The sequence below is a fragment of the Microplitis demolitor genome, chromosome 10, assembly GCF_026212275.2.
Source record: "Microplitis demolitor isolate Queensland-Clemson2020A chromosome 10, iyMicDemo2.1a, whole genome shotgun sequence".
NCBI lineage: Eukaryota > Metazoa > Arthropoda > Insecta > Hymenoptera > Braconidae > Microplitis > Microplitis demolitor.
The window spans coordinates 3,788,153-3,808,971 of NC_068554.1; the positions used below are offsets into that span (position 1 = coordinate 3,788,153).

Consider the following 20,819-nt stretch of genomic DNA (forward strand, 5'->3'; position numbering starts at 1 on the left):
GAAAAATTCACTCTGCCACAGAAATTTTTTTTTCAGAAAATTCAAATAAACATCAACTTTTCATTCTCTCCCCATCTTATTCAATTTCAAAACTGTACAGGAATTCATTGATAGTAGGAAATAAAAAAAAATTCCCATAAACCTTATAAATAATTTAAATTTATTCCCTTTATTATTATCCTGAGTATTGAATTAGATTAATGGTCAATGTAATAAAACTCATTTGTCTATTTTTTTATTTTTACAACCGATACTTTATTCTTGAAATACTTTGTCGTAAATAGTGTCGATGTAAATGTCTTGTTACTTATATATGTAGCACTATAAGAATACTGAAAGAATGAATTCTCATGGGATGCACGACATACGATCAGACGTAACATAAAATGTATTGAGGTAGACGAAGATAAAACGAATAAGACAGTATAGAAGAAAAAGAAGTGAAATGACACTAGTCGATCTATTCTTATGGCCTAGACTCTGAAAACTGTGGGCGTAAGTAACTCCCAGCACGTACATTTAGCAACATATATCTACATAAATATATATACCAGACCAAGAGCTTCCTTAGCAACTGTCTGAATAGTGTAGCGCATCTAGCCAAATTATTATATACATTTATAAAATAAGAATAACACTTTTTTCTAGAGGTGTGCGAATCATTTTCGAATTGAATTTAACTGTTTGATTCGAAATTTAAATTTTCAAATTATTCGTCAATTTTCCAACTATTTGTCAGTTTTCGAACTATTAATCAATTTTCGAATTATTTATCAATTTTTGGGTTATTCGTCAATTTTCAAACTATCCATCAATAATCGAGCTATTCATCAGTTTTTGAACTATCCGTAAATTTTCGAATTATTCATCAATTTTTGGGTTATTCGTCAATTCTCAAACTATCCATCAATAATCGAGCTATTCATCAGTTTTTGAACTATCCGTTAATTTTCGAATTATTAATCAATTTTCGAATTATTTATCAATTTTTGGGTTATTCGTCAATTTTCAAACTATCCATCAATAATCGAGCTATTCATCAGTTTTTGAACTATCCGTTAATTTTCGAATTATTCATCAATTTTTGGGTTATTCGTCAATTTTTGGGTTATTCGTCAATTCTCAAACTATCCATCAATAATCGAGCTATTCATCAATTTTTGAGTTATTCGTCAATTTTCGAATTATTCATCAATTTTTGGGTTATTCGTCAATTTTTGGGTTATTCGTCAATTTTCAAACTATCCATCAATAATCGAGCTATTCATCAGTTTTTGAACTATCCGTTAATTTTCGAATTATTCATCAATTTTTGGGTTATTCGTCAATTCTCAAACTATCCATCAATAATCGAGCTATTCATCAATTTTTGAGTTATTCGTCAATTTTCGAATTATTCATCAATTTTTGGGTTATTCGTCAATTTTTGGGTTATTCGTCAATTTTCTAACTATTCATCAATTATCGAACTATTCGTCAATTTTCGAAGTATCCGAAAGTTTTCAAATTATCCGCACAGCTCTACTTCTTACATATCATCTGTCTCAGTAAATTCCATTCGTCTCCACCCTGCTCACCAATTATTTAATGTTGGTTAAAAAAAATAATTAACGACAGTAATAAAAAGATATATACATATATAAATGTACATACAACGCAACATAAACGTAAAATAGGATGGAAATTTACGAGTGGATAAATTGAAGGAGGGTCTCGACTGTAAAAAATTTATAGCCAAGCTGGTTTTGATCCACATCTTGGACAGAGAGACCAGAGATCTAATGCCAGAGAAGCGTCTTGAGTGTAAAGTTCAAGTAAAAGTATAAAAGGGAGTTTGAATTATAAAAAAAAGTCACGTAGTAGTAGTGAGTACTTACTGCTGCTCCGTTGAGAGTCCACGTGACATTTGGTGCAGGATGTGATGCTCCTGATGTACAGTTTGCCTTTAGTATCTCGTTTGGTTCAACCCGATGCTTATCTACAAGTATCACTGGATCCGTATCTGGGGCATCTGTTAATTATGTTATTTATATATTTTTATAATTATTATAATAGATGATACTGGTAATAATTTATGTGATAAGAGCTGATGCAGGTACGTCAGGATCTGTTACCGTTGGCGTTGAGCCAGACACGCGATCTTACAAACTGAGTTGGGTTATAAATGTATAAAAGAACATTGTCTTCTAGATAATGGCAAGAGCTGAGTTCCCTAGAAGGACATTTTAAAATATTTATATGATACTTACCAACCACTTGCATTTGCTGTTCCTTCATGGCTGTGTGATACGTTGGTAAGTCTTCAGATACTTCACATTTGTAAAGTCCCGTCAGCTCCCTCGAGACGTTGATGAGCGTGACGCTATTCTCATCTGAGGTCGAGATCTAACAGTAAAAAATTTAAAACTTTTTTATATCTTATTCTTACGTTTACTTTTCTTATCAACTCTATTTCCTTATTCTTGCAATTTTCGTAGTATACTACTACTACTATATCGTTCGATGTATTTTTTATCATCACTTTAACCTTATTTACAACATTTTTGCCGACTTTAACATCTAAATCGTCTTTTCGCCAGAGACATTTGTATGCAATGCATCGAACTATCCGACCAGATTCGCTTTAGCTGAATCTATCACAACGATTTTTATGTTTCGCGTATACTCCGTTGGTTGGTTTTTTATTTTTATCGATAAAATTTAAATATAGATTCATAGTAAAATTACACTGTTGAGATTTTTTCTAACTATTATTGGTAAAATTTCATAAAATTTCAAAATTTTCTGTAAATATCAATTTTTCACGCAATTAAAAAAATTTAGGAATAATCTCTCATAATAATATTATGTGAATATACTAAAATATGAACTGTTGAAAATTTTTGTCGAAAAGCAAACTAAACGTGTAGGATTTTTTTCAAGGCATGCACAAGCCTGCTCTCAAGTTCGATAGTTGCTAGCGTTATTTGCCTATGGGTCTTGCTGCAGATATTTGGGGCAGATTTGAATCGCAATTCTTATGCAAACCTTACACAAGAATTTTGGTGAAGTTATTATTTAATTCTAGAGAAAAATTGGCGCCAGAAGTATGTTAGATTTACCTTGCGCACGGCTTGCTCAAGATTTGCTTGTTAAAACTGGTGGGGGAAGGAGGAGTATGGGGAGTGTCGTGCGTCTTGAGCAGATCTTGAGCAAACCATGCGCAAGTTTCTTGAGCAAGAAATGTTTCAGAAACTTTTGACCGCACCATGTTAGAAATATCTTCAATATTTTTGTCTACAATATCATGAGCAAGTCATACACAATTTTTAAGTCAGTTCCCAGCTACACAATTTTGCGCAAGACACATAAGTAGAAGGAGACACTGTGTTAGTTGGGTTTTTTAATTAATAAAAAAAAAGAGGTATCAATTTTTTTTTTAAAAACGTTAATTAATTTTTGACAGTTGTGAATTTATTAAAGTTGACATGAAAAAAGAGAATTGTTAATTAAAATTTTGTTTTTTCAATTAACTATCAGCTTTAAATCAATTGACTGATTGATAATAAATAAGTAATTCGCTTCTAATTTAAATTAAAATTTTTAATAGTGTAGTAGCTGAGTACTCGCGTAAATTCTGGAAGTAAAACGTGTTTTTATGTTTAATATATATTTTATAAAATAATTCATGTGATTATTTGGTAGTGTAATAACCCGTAGGCCGACACGACGGCGAAATGACCCGACATGTCGGACACTTTGTACATTTAAACAGGACCTAAATTTACAATGCTGGTTATCTATGTACTTTTAGAGTGTGCAGTATGTTAAAGTTCAAGCTGTGGAACGACAACTAAACTATATATATATATATATATATATATATATATATATATATATATATATATATATATATATATATATATATGTGTACATGTATATTTAACAATGACAGGAGAGAAATTGTCGAAGAGATTTTTATTTAAATTTTGATTGACCAAAACAAGAGATAAATTCGTGGGATTTATACAAGAGAATTTAATTAAAACATTCGTTACTCGTGTCGGATAAAATAAATTATTTTTTAACAAGTTTATTTTATTACTTGTTTATTTATCATCATGTACTATTAATATTCTATTTAAAATTAATTAATTTAAAAAATGTGAAGACTGACCCGGATTTTATTTTTTAAACTCGTCGATATTTTTCGACATGAGAGAGAATAAAATAAAAATTGTTTATTAAAAGGAATATAAATAAATTAATGTATAGATCGAGCGTTAGATCATGGCCGTATACGTGTAACCTGAGAGGACGTAAAATTTAATCGGGGAGACAAAAAAATAAAGGATGTAATAAATAAAAAGTTAAGAACAAGAATTTTATTCAATTTCCTTTGAAACGTCTAGATAAAGAGAAAATAATAGAGAAAAAAAAAACAAAGAATGTCAAAGGACACGATCGACTCGTCTCTTCGACGACGACTTGTCTCATTTTTGTCTCTTTCAAAGCCTTCAAGAAACTAGAAAGAGATCCTAAGCCGTCGTGGATAAAGGCGAAAGGAAAGTATCGGCGCTGGAAAAAAAGGAGAAACGAGTTCAAAAGGTTCTATGGATGGAATTTCAAAAGTTCGTTTTTAGGGATATATATATGAAAAGGTCGATCATAACTCAACTGCTATATTGATCTCAAAATGACACTTTTTATTTTATTTATATAAAATAATGTCGGGGATATTTGATCTTAGAATGGGAAAAGTAGTGAGATGAAAATATATGTGTATGAATAGACAAAGGGCAGGAATATACATTTTTTTTATTTATATTAGCAAACCTAATTATTGTCATGAGTTAAATAATCTTTTAATATACAGAATATTGTTTTTTGAATGCAACATATAAGTTATCATTAAAGAAGAAACAACTTTTGTAAAAACAATGTTTTTTTAAGTAGCAAATTGATAAAAACTATTTTTATTAATTTCATATCTTAGTTGGAGAATAGTTTAAGTGACAGAAGAAAATTACAATGTATCTATACAATTCTAAAAAAAAGATTTGCAAATTTCGCGCTGAACTCAGATTTCTTCGATTACCTAGGAGAAAATATTTGACTGAATAAGCTCATTCTGGTCGAAAATACTATGAAACCATAGAATTTCGCTCAAAAAGCCCGAAATTCAATCGAAATCAGGTTGAATCGTAGAATTCTATTAGAAAAGACCGAAAGTTGGCCAAAAACACGCCGGAACTATTGAATTTTATTCAAAAAGCCCGAAATTTCACCGAAATCATGTTAGTCGTAAAGTTTTATTGAAAAAAGGCAAAAAATCGACAAAAAACACCACGAAACCATTGAATTTTATTTAAAATGCCCGAAATTTCACTGAAATCACGTTTAAGTCGTAGAATTTTATTGGAAAAGACCGAAAGTTAACCAAAAACACACCGAAACTATTGAATTTTGTTCAAAAAGCCCGAAATTTCACCGAAATCACGTTAAAGTCGTAGTTTTATTAAAAAAAAGGCAAAAAATTGACCAAAAACACGCCGAAACTATTGAATTTTATTTAAAATGCCCGAAATTTCACCGAAATCACGTCAAAGTCGTAAAATTCTATTGGAAAAGACCAAAAGTTAACCAAAAACACACCGAAACTACTGAATTTCGTTCCAAAAGTCCGAAAATGCACGGAAATCACACAAAAGTCGAAGAATTTTGTTAGAAAAAGCCGAAAGTTGGCGGGTAAATTAAACCGGTTTATTTTCAGCTATGGTATTATGTTTTTTTAAAATAAAATTATAGAACTTTGAAAATTTTCGAATTTTTAGCCATTTTTAGGCCGTCTCAGCTAAATTTCAGCCGGATGACCTTTCATTATTTGGCTTGAAATTTTTTTATCTGGGTAAGAAAATGATTTTGAATGAAATCATTGTATTTTTGCAAGAATAATATTTTAGATTCAATATTTCTAATATCATAATTTCTTGTAAGAAGATAATACAAAACTTTTTAAGAGTTATTTTGTCTCTCATTGTATTATTGATCTAAATGATAATACTCTAGTATTTGAATAGAAAAATGAATCATTGATATATATAGTGCATATGTATATTAAATATATACAACAGGAGTTTTATATTGATGAATTAGACTTGTCATTTTGTAGTGAATTTTTTTCAACGCTCGCTGTTGAAAAAATATATACCGATGTTTAACTGATTGCAAAAGGATTAATGTTATCAATAAAAAATCTAAAAAATAATTTTTTTTTCACATGAAAAAAAAAGTCTAAAGATTTTAGTGGAGTATTTACTAAATCCCTATGTTGTAAAAAAATATAGAGGTAAAAAATTTCATATATTCGGTACTAAAAGAGAAAAAAAAATATAATTTAAATATTTATCAGAACATATTATATGAATTACTGCATTTTTATCAACAATAAAAAAAAATACTGTCTTTACTACTGTAGTATCTGAAATATCATAAAAACCTAGAGGGATATACATTTATTGTACATCATAAAAAGAATCTAAAAGATAAAATTACAAAAAAAAAAAAAAAATTTTATTGAAATTATCTGAGTACGACATTTAGTGATCAAACAGAGCAGTATTAAGATTTAAATAAAAATTTAATATTTTTGTTGGCAAAATTATGAACATTTGATTTTCAGGAAATATTAAATTTATCCTCAACCTGGTTTAGTAGTTTCTAAATTTAAAAATTTATAGGTGCGTTAAAAATTTGGTATCTCTCATAGAAACTAAAGTTTTATAAAAATAAAAATATTTAAAAAACTTACATTAACTTTCATACCATGTACTGAATAACTGTTTTGAGTTGGCATCGCTTTTGGAACAAAACGATAAAATTCTTGGTCATTGAAGTACCATTTAATCGTATACAAAGGACCCTGAAGATCGTAGATACATGATAAAGTTACTGCGTCGCCTGAACGGACCATTGGCGGCACACTTATTTTTAAATTTTTTAAACCAGTTGCACCTTTAACAAAAAATATTAAAACAATCATTTATTATTATTTTTTTTATCGATCTATTATTCCAATTCCATTCTTATGGCAGGGAGTTAAGCTTTTTTTTTTTTTTTATTGGCCATTGGTATTTTTGTTTTATTTCACAATAACGTTGACCTCATTGAACGATAAATAAACGAGTTTGCAGGCTAGTATTTTATTTATATTCGTTTGCTAGAGGAAACTGCTGTAGATTTACGAAATTGTTATTAAAAATGCGTACAGCCAATTTACGATCGTTATATTAATAAAAAAAAAAAAAGTTGCGTTTCATTGTTAAGTGTTTCCAACAAAATTTTATTTTATAAATAAAAATATAGAAGATAGCAAACTATGGCCAAAAAAAATATTTAATTGAATTTGGGAATAAAAGTGATTTTTTTTTTTTTTTTTTTTGTAGAATAAATAAGGAAAAAATAAATGGAAATTGAATGAAACTCGATCTCTAATTCATTATATATTTTTTTTTTATTATGGCATAGCTTTTAGTCAGCGCAATCGCAATCGTTATATATATATATATATATTTTCATGGATTTCAAGGGGATTAAATTGATAATTTATTTTTTTTTATTTTAACGATATTGTATTCAGGAGTGAGGATTAAATATTACAACTGAAAAGAAGATTAGCTGTGATTCAGGATTTAAAATAAATTAATAAATAATTTTTGAACTAAAATATTTTTAAAAAAAATTTTTTTCTACGATTTCAAATTTATGGTAGAAAAAAATTTAAATTGAATTTCGTATGAAATTGAAAAGTTTTTTTTTTTTTTAAACTTTAAGATAATTTACACTTGGAAATAATTTATATTCAGTAATACTAGAGTTGAAGAAACCTTCCATTTATTATCGCTCATTATTCATTACTCGGGCTAGTAATATCTTACTTCAATCAATTCTATAATTTAGCTAGCTTTGAAGTTGGAAAAAACTAAAAGTAATTAAGGAAAAATAATACGATCGTAGAATGAACAAGACCTGAATAAATTAAAAATATTTTTTTATTATTGTATGCGAAGTTTCTCAAATTCCATTTTTTCTAATAATTAAAGTACTCAGAACAATAATTGCAGACTCACGTCTCGGAAATAAGATAAAATCGGACTTTATTTCCGTAACAAAAGCCAAAACAATAGAATAATATTTTTTGATTTCAGGTTCAATTTTTCAAATTATATTTTAATTTCTATAGTAAATCAAATTTTTCGAACCATAATTGGGGTCATGTTTCATAAATATGTCAAAATTGGATCCGTAGCATTTTTATGGCTAATTTCATGCTTCAGGTGTTTGGTATTGTTCGGAAATTTAATAATTATTTTTTTTTTGAAATTCCCCCCTAAACACATGCAAATACCCCGCTCGAAAAATTTGATCTGATTTTAGCTTAACTCCATTGTATTTGGACTAATTGATCTGTCTTCAAATTTTTGTAAAAATGTTAAACTGTTTTTGATCTAAAGACGATCAAAAACAGACATAAAAATAATAGACAGTAACAGTCTGATTTTGATCTAGATGCAACCAAAACCAGACTAAAAATTATTGAAAACATGTCTAAATATGGAAATATTGAAAATTGTTTATGAAATCGTACTGACAATTTTCAATTAATTTTCACGTGTTAATTAAATACAAATAAAAAGTGAAATTGAATAGAAACATTGAATTTGCATTTGATTCAAAACAGATCAAATTTTCGACCCGAGTATAACGACAAAATAAAATATTTTTTTCTGGCAAATTTTTGAGCAGACCCCTTGTGCCCCAGCATCTACAGAATAATTTTTTTCCTTCTCTTAAAAAATAACATTTCACTCAATTTTTTTTTTTCCAAAATTAAAAAAAAGTCGCGTTAATCTTATAAACCCACACAATATCTTGATAAAGGTCCACATCGACATCCACTCACAGGTAACTTCAACCTTATTTACTTTAAGAACTATGGACTACCTTAAACAACAAATTCTAAAGAAAGTTCCTGCCCCCTCCCCTCAACTGAAACTCTAACCACTAAAATTTCAGCAGGGTCACCACTCTGGCTGTATAAAGGGAAAGCGAGTGCACAAATAAAATCTTGAGACTCAGCAAACTCGGAAAATAATTTCTGCAAACATAACTTATTTTTTTTATTTAAAAGAGTAAAAGAAAAAAAATGGAGTATACAACAAGTACTTATTATTAAAGACCTCAGCATTTCACACAATTCCCAGTCTGAGTCTGAGTCTGTAAATTGAATACAGAAAATAAACAATTTGATCAAAAAAAAAAAAAATCTTTTGTGCAAAACATTCACAATAAAAATTTATTTTCCAGTTTTTTAATACTTAGACAAGTATAAAAAAGAGTGAATTAAAAATACAAGACTGAAGCTTTATTAGAAAAGCACAAGAGTGTTTATTTTAATAAGTATTGTCAAGCATTAACACTTTACTGACGTACAAACGATTAAAGAGAAGAATTTAAAACAAACTAAACGTAAGAGCTTTCTCATTAAAAGCTTGATTATCGATTCGTCATCTGAACGGCCTCGATTCAATTTCTCTGTTAATTATACAACTTTACTCCTCTCGTTGATTGCAATCTTCAGTCTCCTCGAAACTCACTCTTTCCACTTTGTTCTCTATTCCGAATCTCTTCTTTTACTCTTTATGTTCATCTTTTATGCACTAAATTAAAGCCACTTTGCTGAACAGTGCATCACAAGACATTGCAAAGTAGACGTTACACAGGTAAGAATAGAAAAACAGAAGCAGCAGCAACAACAACAACGGCTAAAAATAGAGCACTGCTAACGAAAACCTGGAGAAACTTGCTGGCACGCAATTAATTTTCATAACCCTCTGGTATATTTTATGACGCCCTATTAGAGGTCGCTTGTATGACGCCGGGGGGTATAAAGAGTAAAGGGGGTGGAATTTTAACTGTCTAGTTTGCTATACCAAGAATGGGTAATTGGAACCACAAATAACCGAAGAGTCTGCTGAAAAAGCATAAAAAAGTTTATAAAAAGAGGTTTATTGAACAAAAATGCACAATATCAAAGCTATTATTTTAACTTTCATAAAATAATCTTGTTAATTTATTGTATATTATTATTCATTATTTAGTTACTAAATATTTCTTCTTATAGAAAAGAAACAAGTGAGGATTTTTTTAATTATGGTGAAAATTTAAGTTTTATGAACCTCAAACATGAAGTGTTGAGGTTTTATTCTCGCTTGAAAATTTTTTACTGATTCACTGACATTAAATCATATTTACATTTGATGTATTACGCCAAAAGGGTGTAATGAGCATGATATTATAAGGAAAGCATGCTAACAAACTGACATGGGTCTAATTTAACTCAATAAACTTTGATAGTCATGTCAAAAGTTTAATTTTATTTAGATTTTCAGCGATGGCCGCTGGTCTGTACGGTCTTATATTCTTGTAAACACGATAACTCTCGAAAGAATAAATTAATCGACTTGATTATTTTTGCATCAGCTTTAGATTTTTATATAAAATAACTCTATTGAATATCTCTGTTCAAATCCTTCTCGTTAAATTATAATAAATAAATTAAAAATACGATTGATAGTTGTCACGAAGTTGGCTGATATTCTTGTCTCCTTGTCTATCTTGTTAGATTTTTTCTTGCTGTCTACTCTCTCTAACGAGTGCTAGCAGCGACATCGGCGAGCCAGTAGTAAAAACTGTCGGCTTATAAAAACATGGTGACCATTATAAGAAAAATGGCGGTTTAATTTAAAAAATTTAACGTGACATATATCATAGACATAACGATTCAGTCATCGATATTTAGATTTATAAAATATCAATCAATAACGAATTTTCGTAATCCAATATCTAAATTAATTATCAATACACTTTAATATTGAGTAACAAAGTTTTATAATATTATTTATTTTGAATAATTTTTTTTTTTAATACATTAAAAATCGTGATCAAGTATTGTCCGATGTCATGAGTTAACCGAGTAAATAATATTTTTTTACCGCAATAACTGATAAATTTTCATTACTAAAAAAATTTTTTAAGGTCTGGCCTTTTAGATTTTCCCAATCTTTAGGAAGCATGTAATTTTTTCATAAATTTGAATAGAATGTAATGGAACCAATAATTAACATAACGAACATAAAGTAAAGAGGATAGCACAGCAGAAATGTAGAAAAGCATAAACTGTTGAGCAGAAAGCAAACTACTGATGGGAGGGTAAAGAAGCTGTAATTGCCGCAAAAAGTCCATTGAGAGCGCATTATCCAGTCTGAGACGTTAACCTCCATCTGTATGCAAGCGATTCCAGAAAGTTTGGAGAGACCCCCAGCTTTACAAGAATAAATATATATTCCAGAGCATGTATCCCCAAGTGTAATATCGCACTTTCCGTTCACTAACCCCTCGACTCCCTCATCCCGGCTTGTTAGTTACCGGATTCGGGGAGGAATCAGGGAGTTAAAACTGTCGGAAAAGAGAACGGGTGGATCGGAGGATACGATCGCCATCTGACCACAAGTTTTTAGCTTTTAAGCCGTCTCGTAGATCGCACACACCGACTGCATAGTTGAGACTACAGGCTTAGAGTTTTGCTGGTATAGTGCTTCGGAGCTTAGTGACAAAACTATTTACTATACCAGAATTTGTTCGGGTTCTTGTGGGAAGTATTAAAAACATAAAAAAAACATAACAAAGTTGGGCACTGGCGTTAGCTAGTGGTGGCAGCGGTGGCCGCGTCAGTGGTAAGAGTAAGGGTTGGTTTTGTAGATAATTGAAAAATCAATGAAGGATTATTAGCAAGCGGAAACGTGCCAGAGAAGTAATCCCAGACATGCACGGATCACCCGGTGATAATTAACGACCGTCTGTGGTCTACAATAATTATCGGTCTGACATTATAGACTGAGTGGCGTTATAATCGACCGAATTATTAAAGCGAGAGCTCGAGAATTGTATCGAGGGTTGTTATTATTATCGTTAACACAAAAAACCAACCCGAGTTAATGAGGGAATGAATACTTGATTAAAGCCAATGAATCTTAATTGGGTTTTTTTCTCTTTTCCTTTTTATATTGTGCCGGTTATTATTAAGAGGAAGTCAAGTACAGAGTAATTAAAAATTATTGAATGGCTCAAGATGAATTTTTAAAATTGCAATAGCAAGTAATTAATGTTCAGCGAGCAATAATTTTATAAAATATATTTTGAGAGATATAATTCTTATTTACTCGAATGTTGAGATTTTGTTAAAAAATTATTGTCCGTTTTTTCAAGTTCGCAATATTTCTGCAACGATTCGTCTTACTTCCGGATTTACGGCGCCATTATTTTCTGCGAGTACCTTGCGATGGTTTAAAAGCTACTCACTCGCTGGCCCGCGGAAAATGCCCGTCAAGAAAATTTCTCTTGAGAAATAGACGAGCGTCTGTGTTAAATCCGTTTATTCAACCGTACGTATAAAGAAACCGACATTTTTTAAATTTAACGAGATTGACATTGAAAATAAAAATAAATTGACGTTCATACTTTTAAGACTTTTTTTTTTTTTTTTTTCAATATTTCTCTACGAGTCTAGAAAATTTTCAGTATCAATATCCGTTGACTTCAATTAGATTAGATATCAGAGTATGTGGATTTTTTATTGAATAATTTCATTCTCTTGACTGTAATACGTTACGTAACGAAGTAGCACACGGAAAGTCGTAGGTTTTATGAACTCAAGTCCCCCAGAGCTCTTTTACTCACGTACATTTTTTCTTTTCTTTGTTATTTTTTTATTTTATTTTGTACGGATCGTTGTTTCAACTATGCTATGGCGTTTAGTAAATTGAAAATTCAATTTTCGCGGGTTATTGCTTTTTACCACACCCTTTTTTTATTATTTTACTGTGACATTCACTTTATTTGTCATTCATTTTATAAATGTAAATTTATATTTTATATTCGAGAACGTAGAGGAAATTTCGTGTATAATTATCATTGATTTATATTTTAAATATAAATAGAGTCGATAATAATAAAAATTAATACTGTGTCGAATGAAAATTTATATGACATTTGAGTTTTTTCCAAATTTTCAAATTTTATGATTTTTTTAATGAAAAATTAATTTTCTGCACCGAAAAAATATTTCATTTTCTTTCAATTTTTTTAAACTAGTTTTTGAGTCGAAAAAATATTTTTGAGCCTCATTAGATTTTTCACGAGGACAAATTATCAAAAATGTATAAGAAAGAATATACTATTCTATTTAATTTTAGTAAAAAGTCATATATTGAATGATCAGAGATAAAACAAAAAGATTTCAGACAAAAAAAAGTTTGACTGGCCGAGTTGGTTAAAAGCTGCCATCAAGTGAAAATTGAAGTTCTGTCTCATTTTTCCACACATGATATTTTTCATAATTACCAGTATTAAAAATTAGAGGTTAAATGTCGGGGATAAAAGGAACTGATGAGGAAATTTTAGACCAATAGCGCATGAATAAATTGAACTGTCAACTTGGTTGGTTACAATGACTTATGATTATTTCTGAGGTTTACAGTTTACAAGTACAATTTAGATTCTGACGATACTGAAAAAAAGTCGGAAACTAATTTCGCGGGTAGAAATAAGAAAGTTTTGTCCCTAAGGCACAAACTGATCTGTTTCAACTTAGTAAATTGTATTGGTCTGAAATTGACTTGTTTTTCTCAATGAACCATGTGATTTTCAATCCAAGTGATGATATAAAAGAAATATCAATGATAATTGCAAAAAAAATTCAAAAAATTTGAATTTCTGACTAAACCCAATTTTTTTGGAAAAAATGTAAAACACATTACTTCTGTGTATCCAATCAAATGATTGTTTCCCGTAGAAAAAGTTTGAAATTTCTAAAAATTTTCAAAAATCGATTGAGTTTTTATTCCAAATTTGCTAATCAACTAAAGATTCTAATAGATTTTTTTTTTATTGAAAATGAGAAAAATAACATGAGTTTATTTCATTGCAGACACTAAAAATAATTGATAACAGTAACCGATAATATTACTTGTTTTTCAACTGTATACTTTTGGAAAGTTCAACCAATACCTTTTGTACCCAACGCATGGTATCTACAAAAAAACTACCATGTCGCCAGCATGTTGCTAACAACTTGTGCCTTCACCAGTGAACAGAAGACGCAAAAAAAAATATTGAAAAAAAAAATGTAGCATCTAAAAAAAAAGCGCCATCTGCTTCATCTGACATAATGTTCAAAAATTTCAGCACAGGTTTGATAGGCGAAAAAAATAAATCATCTATGAAAAAAGTGACATGCATGACGTTACTTACAATGTATATTCTGTAAAAAAATTTGAGGACTGAATTTTCATTAAATCTGGAGTAAATTCAGAGCAAATGACTTTTGATTTGTTTAATTTTTTCCGAGTGAATTTCACTTCGATCCTGAATTTTAATGTTGAAATAAACTTTCCTTTGAAGTGAAATTCACTCTGATGTAATTAAATAAATAAAAAGTCATCTGCGCATGTACTCCAGATTCAATCAAAGTTCAATCAGCAAATTTTTTAAACTTTAATTTTCCACATGCAGCATTTTAATTGCAAAACATTCATCAATAAACTTGCAATAATTTTAAATAATCTCTAGATAAAAATTAAAATCTAAATATTGAATGATTAAAATAGCTTTATGGTGCCCGACCTCAACTGCAAACTCACTATAGCAAATATTAGACATCCATAAAACCAATGAAACTTTAATGTAAATACCATAATAATAAACGGGGTAATAATTATTGAACTTTATATCTCATTAGCCGTTATAGGTCATTGCTCATTACTCATTACTGATAACTCATTACAAATCCGCACACGTTAAATCTTTGTATAAGTATCTGATTAGTTTAACATTCAAATATTAACTATTTACATATAAATTTTTTATATAAACGAAATTACGTATTAGTACGCACGACAACGTTGATTTAGAAAACCAACATCCCTTTTATTTAACGAATTCGTTTCTGTTCTCAGTTAACGAGTCGCTTCTGTTTATACTTAATCCAAATATTTATATTATTTTAATGGTAATGATGAGCAAATATTTATAATATTTAATTTCTTATTGATTATTTAAATTATCAAGTATTTTATTTTTTAAAATTTGTATTTTTAAATTTAAATTTACTGCAATGTAAAATCGGAATTGAATTAATTTCCGTAATTACTCCGAATTCACTTCCAATTTTTTACAGTCTAGTAAAAGATTAAATTTATCTGTTGATAATTATTATCGATTATAAAAAATTTTCGAGTTTAAAGAAAGATCGTAAGCGCAGTAGACTAAAATTGATGAAATAAAAATGATTTATCCTTTAGGTTTAATAAGATAAATGTAAGTAAGATGTTACCTGGTTAAGTAATTTTATGGGTAATATTTTATATTACTCGGGAAAAAAGAGAAATCACAAGACTTTTTTCCTCTTTTTATTCTGCTGTATTAAGTAATTTTTGCTCAGCTTTTTTTCCGTAAAAAAGTTTAACAAAAACGGAGATAAATATAAAAAAAGTGTAATAAGTAATGGCTAATAAGATTAGTGGAGACAAAGATAGTCTATTTATATTATTGTAGACAACTAATGAAGATGTTACTTAATAAATTAAAGTATTACCCAGAAATAAAAAAAAAAAAAAAAAATAAGATCGTAATAAGAGAAAATACGAAGGAATAAAAAAAGTTTAATCTGGATTTACGCCAGACGTAAGTTGAGAAAGAAAATGAGTCGTCTTGAATGACATAGAGTGATTGTGGTAAATGTAAGAACCTAACTAGTGCAATTGAGATAAAATATTGAGCTTGTAAATCTTTTTTACACCTAGACATATATATTTTTTTTTTTAGAAAAAAGTTAAATCTAAACACGGAAATACGTCAGGATGTAAACGATTGGAAAAGTTTTCTGTATCGACACACGCTATACAGTTAATTTTTTGAAACTTGTTTTGCTTTATAAATAAGTAGAGAAGTTGAGAAACTTAGTAAAAAAAAAAAAAAAAGAACTAAATTTGATAAACGAAATCAATAAATGGAAAAAAAAAATTTATTGCAAGGAAAAGTAAAAAAAATGTCGACTGACTTATTAGTGGAAACGAGAATTCCAAGAAATCGAAAGAGTGATGGAAAAAAGCCGAGGGAATGAGAATACTGGAGGTAAAAAAATATTAGGAAATTCGGGAAAAATGGGGTCGCTGTTCTATTTTATTTTCGCGGTCGTCATGACGAGAGATGAAGTTTTTCACCCGTGAAAACAAGAACCCTGATGAGAAGAATCTCTTCTTATTTTTATTTTTTTCATATGCTTTTTATTTTGCCAAGTTATTTTTATACCATCTTACATTCATGAGCTCAAACTCACCAATTTTCACTATCATATAAAAATTTATATTTTCTTTATAAAATTTATTTAATAAAATCCCTATCAAACCGTAAAGTAAATAAAGCTAAATAAATGTTTAATTTTCATAAGAATTTTTAGGTTAGCTTCTGATAATATTCTTTAATTAAACGGATAAAAATAAAAACTCATAATTTTTTATTAAATAATTTAAAGTGGAAAAAAATGTAAGTTAATACTGAGTATATACTTTATCATGATTAAATGAGTTAATTAACGTAGAAAAAATTTTATGTTTTCTTAATATAATTAACCTAATTTAAAAGCTATTTACCATGCACACAGTTTGAAATTTTGTGTATTTTTGTTAAAAAATTATTTAGTTAAATTTTTAGTTATAATTTTCAGTACAGAAATCTGTTAATTCAACATAAACCGTTTGTTCTATTTTACTTTAACAGATTTTTTATGTCGAATGGTTAGAAAATCTGTAATGTAAGAAACTTCTTGTGTTATTCGAAAATTAACACAAAATTTGTGTTGTTTAGCTAAACACTCTGGCACGTTTTTTCATTACTATAACCAAGCAAAGCATTTTAGCAGCATTTTTTGCAAAAAAACTTGGATTATAATTGATTGACAATTAAATACAACCACAGATAACTTGAATATTTTTATGATCAGGTTCAATGATTTTTTTATTCTCATTTTACGGGAAAATAATTCATAGCTTCGTTTTTTATAAAAATCACTGAAAATCGAACTAATTGTTTGCTACTTGACAAAAGTTGTACTAAGGTTAGATCAGTATACTTAAGTTGGTTAGGTTATGTGCTTATATTTATTAGTTAATTTTAACACGAAAAGTATGTTAAATTTACACAAATTTTCTGTCAAAATAACAGATTTTGTGTTCAATTATTTAACATAAAGTTTGTGTTAAAGATCAACACAAACGCAATGTATTGAATTAACACAAAAATTTGTGTAGACCCTTTGCAACACATGATTTATGTTTAATTCAACACAAAATTTTGAAATGTGTAATTGCGTAAATTGTGAGCGCTGAGATTATATTATTTTTAAATAATTATATTTTATTTTTATAAATTAGCATAACAGCTAATTTAACCCTTAATATATATATATCCAATAACTATTTCAATAGAACCATTGTAATAATAATATACAACTAGAAATTTCAAATAAATTATATGTAAATATAATTTTACTCTTGACTTGACTCGACAACTTGCAACGTTACATCCTCTATCATTTTTATTTTTAAATATGAACTTTTTTTCTTTACATTAATTTGAATACATTACGTTTTTATGTAGTTTACATTATATGCAAAATTTAAATGAATATGACATTGGGTAGAAATTTCTGTTTTTATTAATAAACAGAAATAAATGAAAATTTTTAAATTAATTATCTATGCGATTGTTTAATAGAAATGTTATTGTTTTTTTATTTTTTACTCTGATTCACTAGAAAATATTTGTTCGGATCAAAAATAAAATTTGATAAATAAATAATGTAACTCTATTTACTTTTCCGTTATTAAATAAAATGGAATAATTAACTTTTATCAAATTTATTTTTAATAAATTTTAATGGATATTTGAAATATGAATTTTTGAAATTTCACGTTATGAAAAATTATTAAAAATTTATTTCTATAATTAAATTATTGAAACATATTTTTTATATATGTTGATAAAAAATTTATCACTAATTTAGTGAGTATGAATTTTCAGAACCTTGTTATATTTATTAATATCATATTTTATCACAAGCTTTTACGTTGGTTATATTTTAAACGGCCAGAAAAAAATTAATATATTTATATTTTATATATATATAATATTTATATAAAATTCATGTTATTGAAGTAAAATTAACAGACAATTTTTTAAATTTAAAATCAATTGCAAACATGATATAACAAAGTCTGTGAGTAAGTTATTAAATATTTTTTTTTTTTTTATAAAAAAAATATTTTCATAAAATTCGAATATCTGAACATGCATAAAGTAAATAAATAAAAGTTAATTAAAAGCAAAGAATTGTAACTTTAGAAAGCATGTCAGCAAAAATTTTTGTTTACTCTATGAAACAGATTTGAATTTTACCAAAAAATAAAATCCGCGTAAAAGAAAAAAAAAACCGAGTAAATCTTGCTCGTTAATAAATAATTTTTGTAAATCAAACTGAGCAGTAGATTGTTTTGAAAAGTATAACAAATGAATTTAATGTTCGCGAGTACATTTTTAAAATGCCTGCAGACGTAAGTAGATTACGACTAACGTCTATAGGTACTGCTAAGACTATTACATTTTTAGATAAGTATATATTTAAAAAAAAAAAAAACCTGAATAAATTCTAGTTTGACGTTCTGTTTACTCCCAACTCCATAACCATTTCGAGTATTAAAAGTAGACAATTTCATTCGTTGGGTTCTTACGTTGCCAACGATAACGACTTACACAAGAACTTGTCGTCGTATCCACTACGAGTCTCTTTTATATTGTGTCTGACTACATCCCAACTGTTTCTACTTGCGTAAAAGCACTCGTTTTATTATAGTATTCTCAAGAATGAGATTGTCATTGAGATACGATTATTTTAACCATTTGGATTTTTAGATTATACACTCTAGACTAATAGTATGTTGAACGTTGTATTAAATGTTTTCAAAAAATAATTGTTTTTATAATGAGAAAAAAAATTACAAAAATCTGAAAGGCCAGACCTTAACACATTTTTTTAATAATGAAAATTTATCAGTTATTGCGGTAAAAAAATATTTTTTTACTCGGTTAACTCATGACATCGGACAATACTTGATCGCGATTTTTAATGTATTAAAAAAAAAATTATTCGAAATAAATAATATTATGAAACTTTGCTACTCAATATTAAAGTGTATTGATAATTAATTTAGATATTGGATTACGAAAATTCGTTATTGATTGATATTTTATAAATCTAAATATCGATGACTGAATCGTTATGTCTATGATATATGTCACGTTAAATTTTTTAAATTAAACCGCCTTTTTTCTTATAATGGTCACCATGTTTTTATAAGCCGACAGTTTTTACTACTGGCTCGCCGATGTCGCTGCTAGCACTCGTTAGAGAGAGTAGACAGCAAGAAAAAATCTAACAAGATAGACAAGGAGACAAGAATATCAGCCAACTTCGTGACAACTATCAATCGTATTTTTAATTTATTTATTATAATTTAACGAGAAGGATTTGAACAGAGATATTCAATAGAGTTATTTTATATAAAAATCTAAAGCTGATGCAAAAATAATCAAGTCGATTAATTTATTATTTCGAGAGTTATCGTGTTTACAAGAATATAAGACCGTACAGACCAGCGGCCATCGCTGAAAGTCTAAATTAAATTAAACTTTTGACATGACTATCAAAGTTTATTGAGTTAAATTAGCCCCATGTCAGTTTGTTAGCATGCTTTCCTTATAATATCATGTTCATTACACCCTTTTGGCGTAATACATCAACTGTAAATACGATTTAATGTCAGTGAATCAGTAAAAAATTTTCAAGCGAGTATAGAGCATTACTCAAGACTTGATATTAGAATAGTGCAAAATTTAATAAAAATCTGAAGTAAATACTCAAGTAAAACTTATTAAATCTCCGTAATAGAGGCATTAATATTTAAATTAAATTTTTTCATGAATATAAAAGTAAATAAATTTAAAATTACAATAGACTCGATTTACATATTCTGTCATCTACATTTTATGCCACTTAGAATATCAAATAATAAATGGACGACAGCTTAAAGTGTATTGACAAAAAATTAGCGAACATAAAATACAGACCTTGCCTTTAAAATGTTAAGTTTTTAAAGCGAATCGATAAAAAGAAAGTAAAAAATTGTATAAGAGTAAACGTAAGGAATGATTTAAAATATAAATAGATTGCAAACAACCACAGTGACATCAACAAAGCTCAGAGAGAAACAGAAGTGAGGTTTCGTGGTTACTATGGACGATTAGATGTTGAAAATGTCACTGGCAAGGGTTAGGAACTGCCGTTGAAGGTGGTTACTATTTCTCCAGTACTAACAGAGTCTGTGAGAGCAAATGAGATACAGCAAGTGAGTGAACGTTAGAGAAAGAGCAAAAGAGGGTGGCCAAGTGACTGAGAGAAATAGGATGGAATAGAGTGAAAGCATTGACCAGGTTGCTGTAGACTGAGACTGACATTAAATTGTGATAGAGACAGTGTCTATGGAAAATCTAATAATTACGTTGCCTTTGTATGGTGCGGTTAGATAATACAATCAATTGCTATCTAACACAACTAGAAGCTTCATTGAGATGCTTTAAGTAATCAAGTTAACAATAACAATGCATTT

The 20,819-nt window shown here is 28.4% G+C and overlaps 1 protein-coding gene across 1 annotated transcript in view; it reads right to left on the minus strand.

The window, feature by feature from the left end:
* The window catches only part of LOC103570048 (uncharacterized), a 61,475-nt gene that overhangs the window by 19,342 nt on the left and 21,314 nt on the right, over nt 1-20,819 (minus strand). The window contains exons 2-4 of the mRNA XM_008547649.2: nt 6,791-6,993; nt 2,250-2,385; nt 1,878-2,011 (exon numbers count right to left, since the gene is read on the minus strand). Of these exons, the coding sequence (XP_008545871.1) occupies nt 1,878-2,011; nt 2,250-2,385; nt 6,791-6,993 (473 nt within the window). The remainder of the gene's footprint in view (nt 1-1,877; nt 2,012-2,249; nt 2,386-6,790; nt 6,994-20,819) is intronic.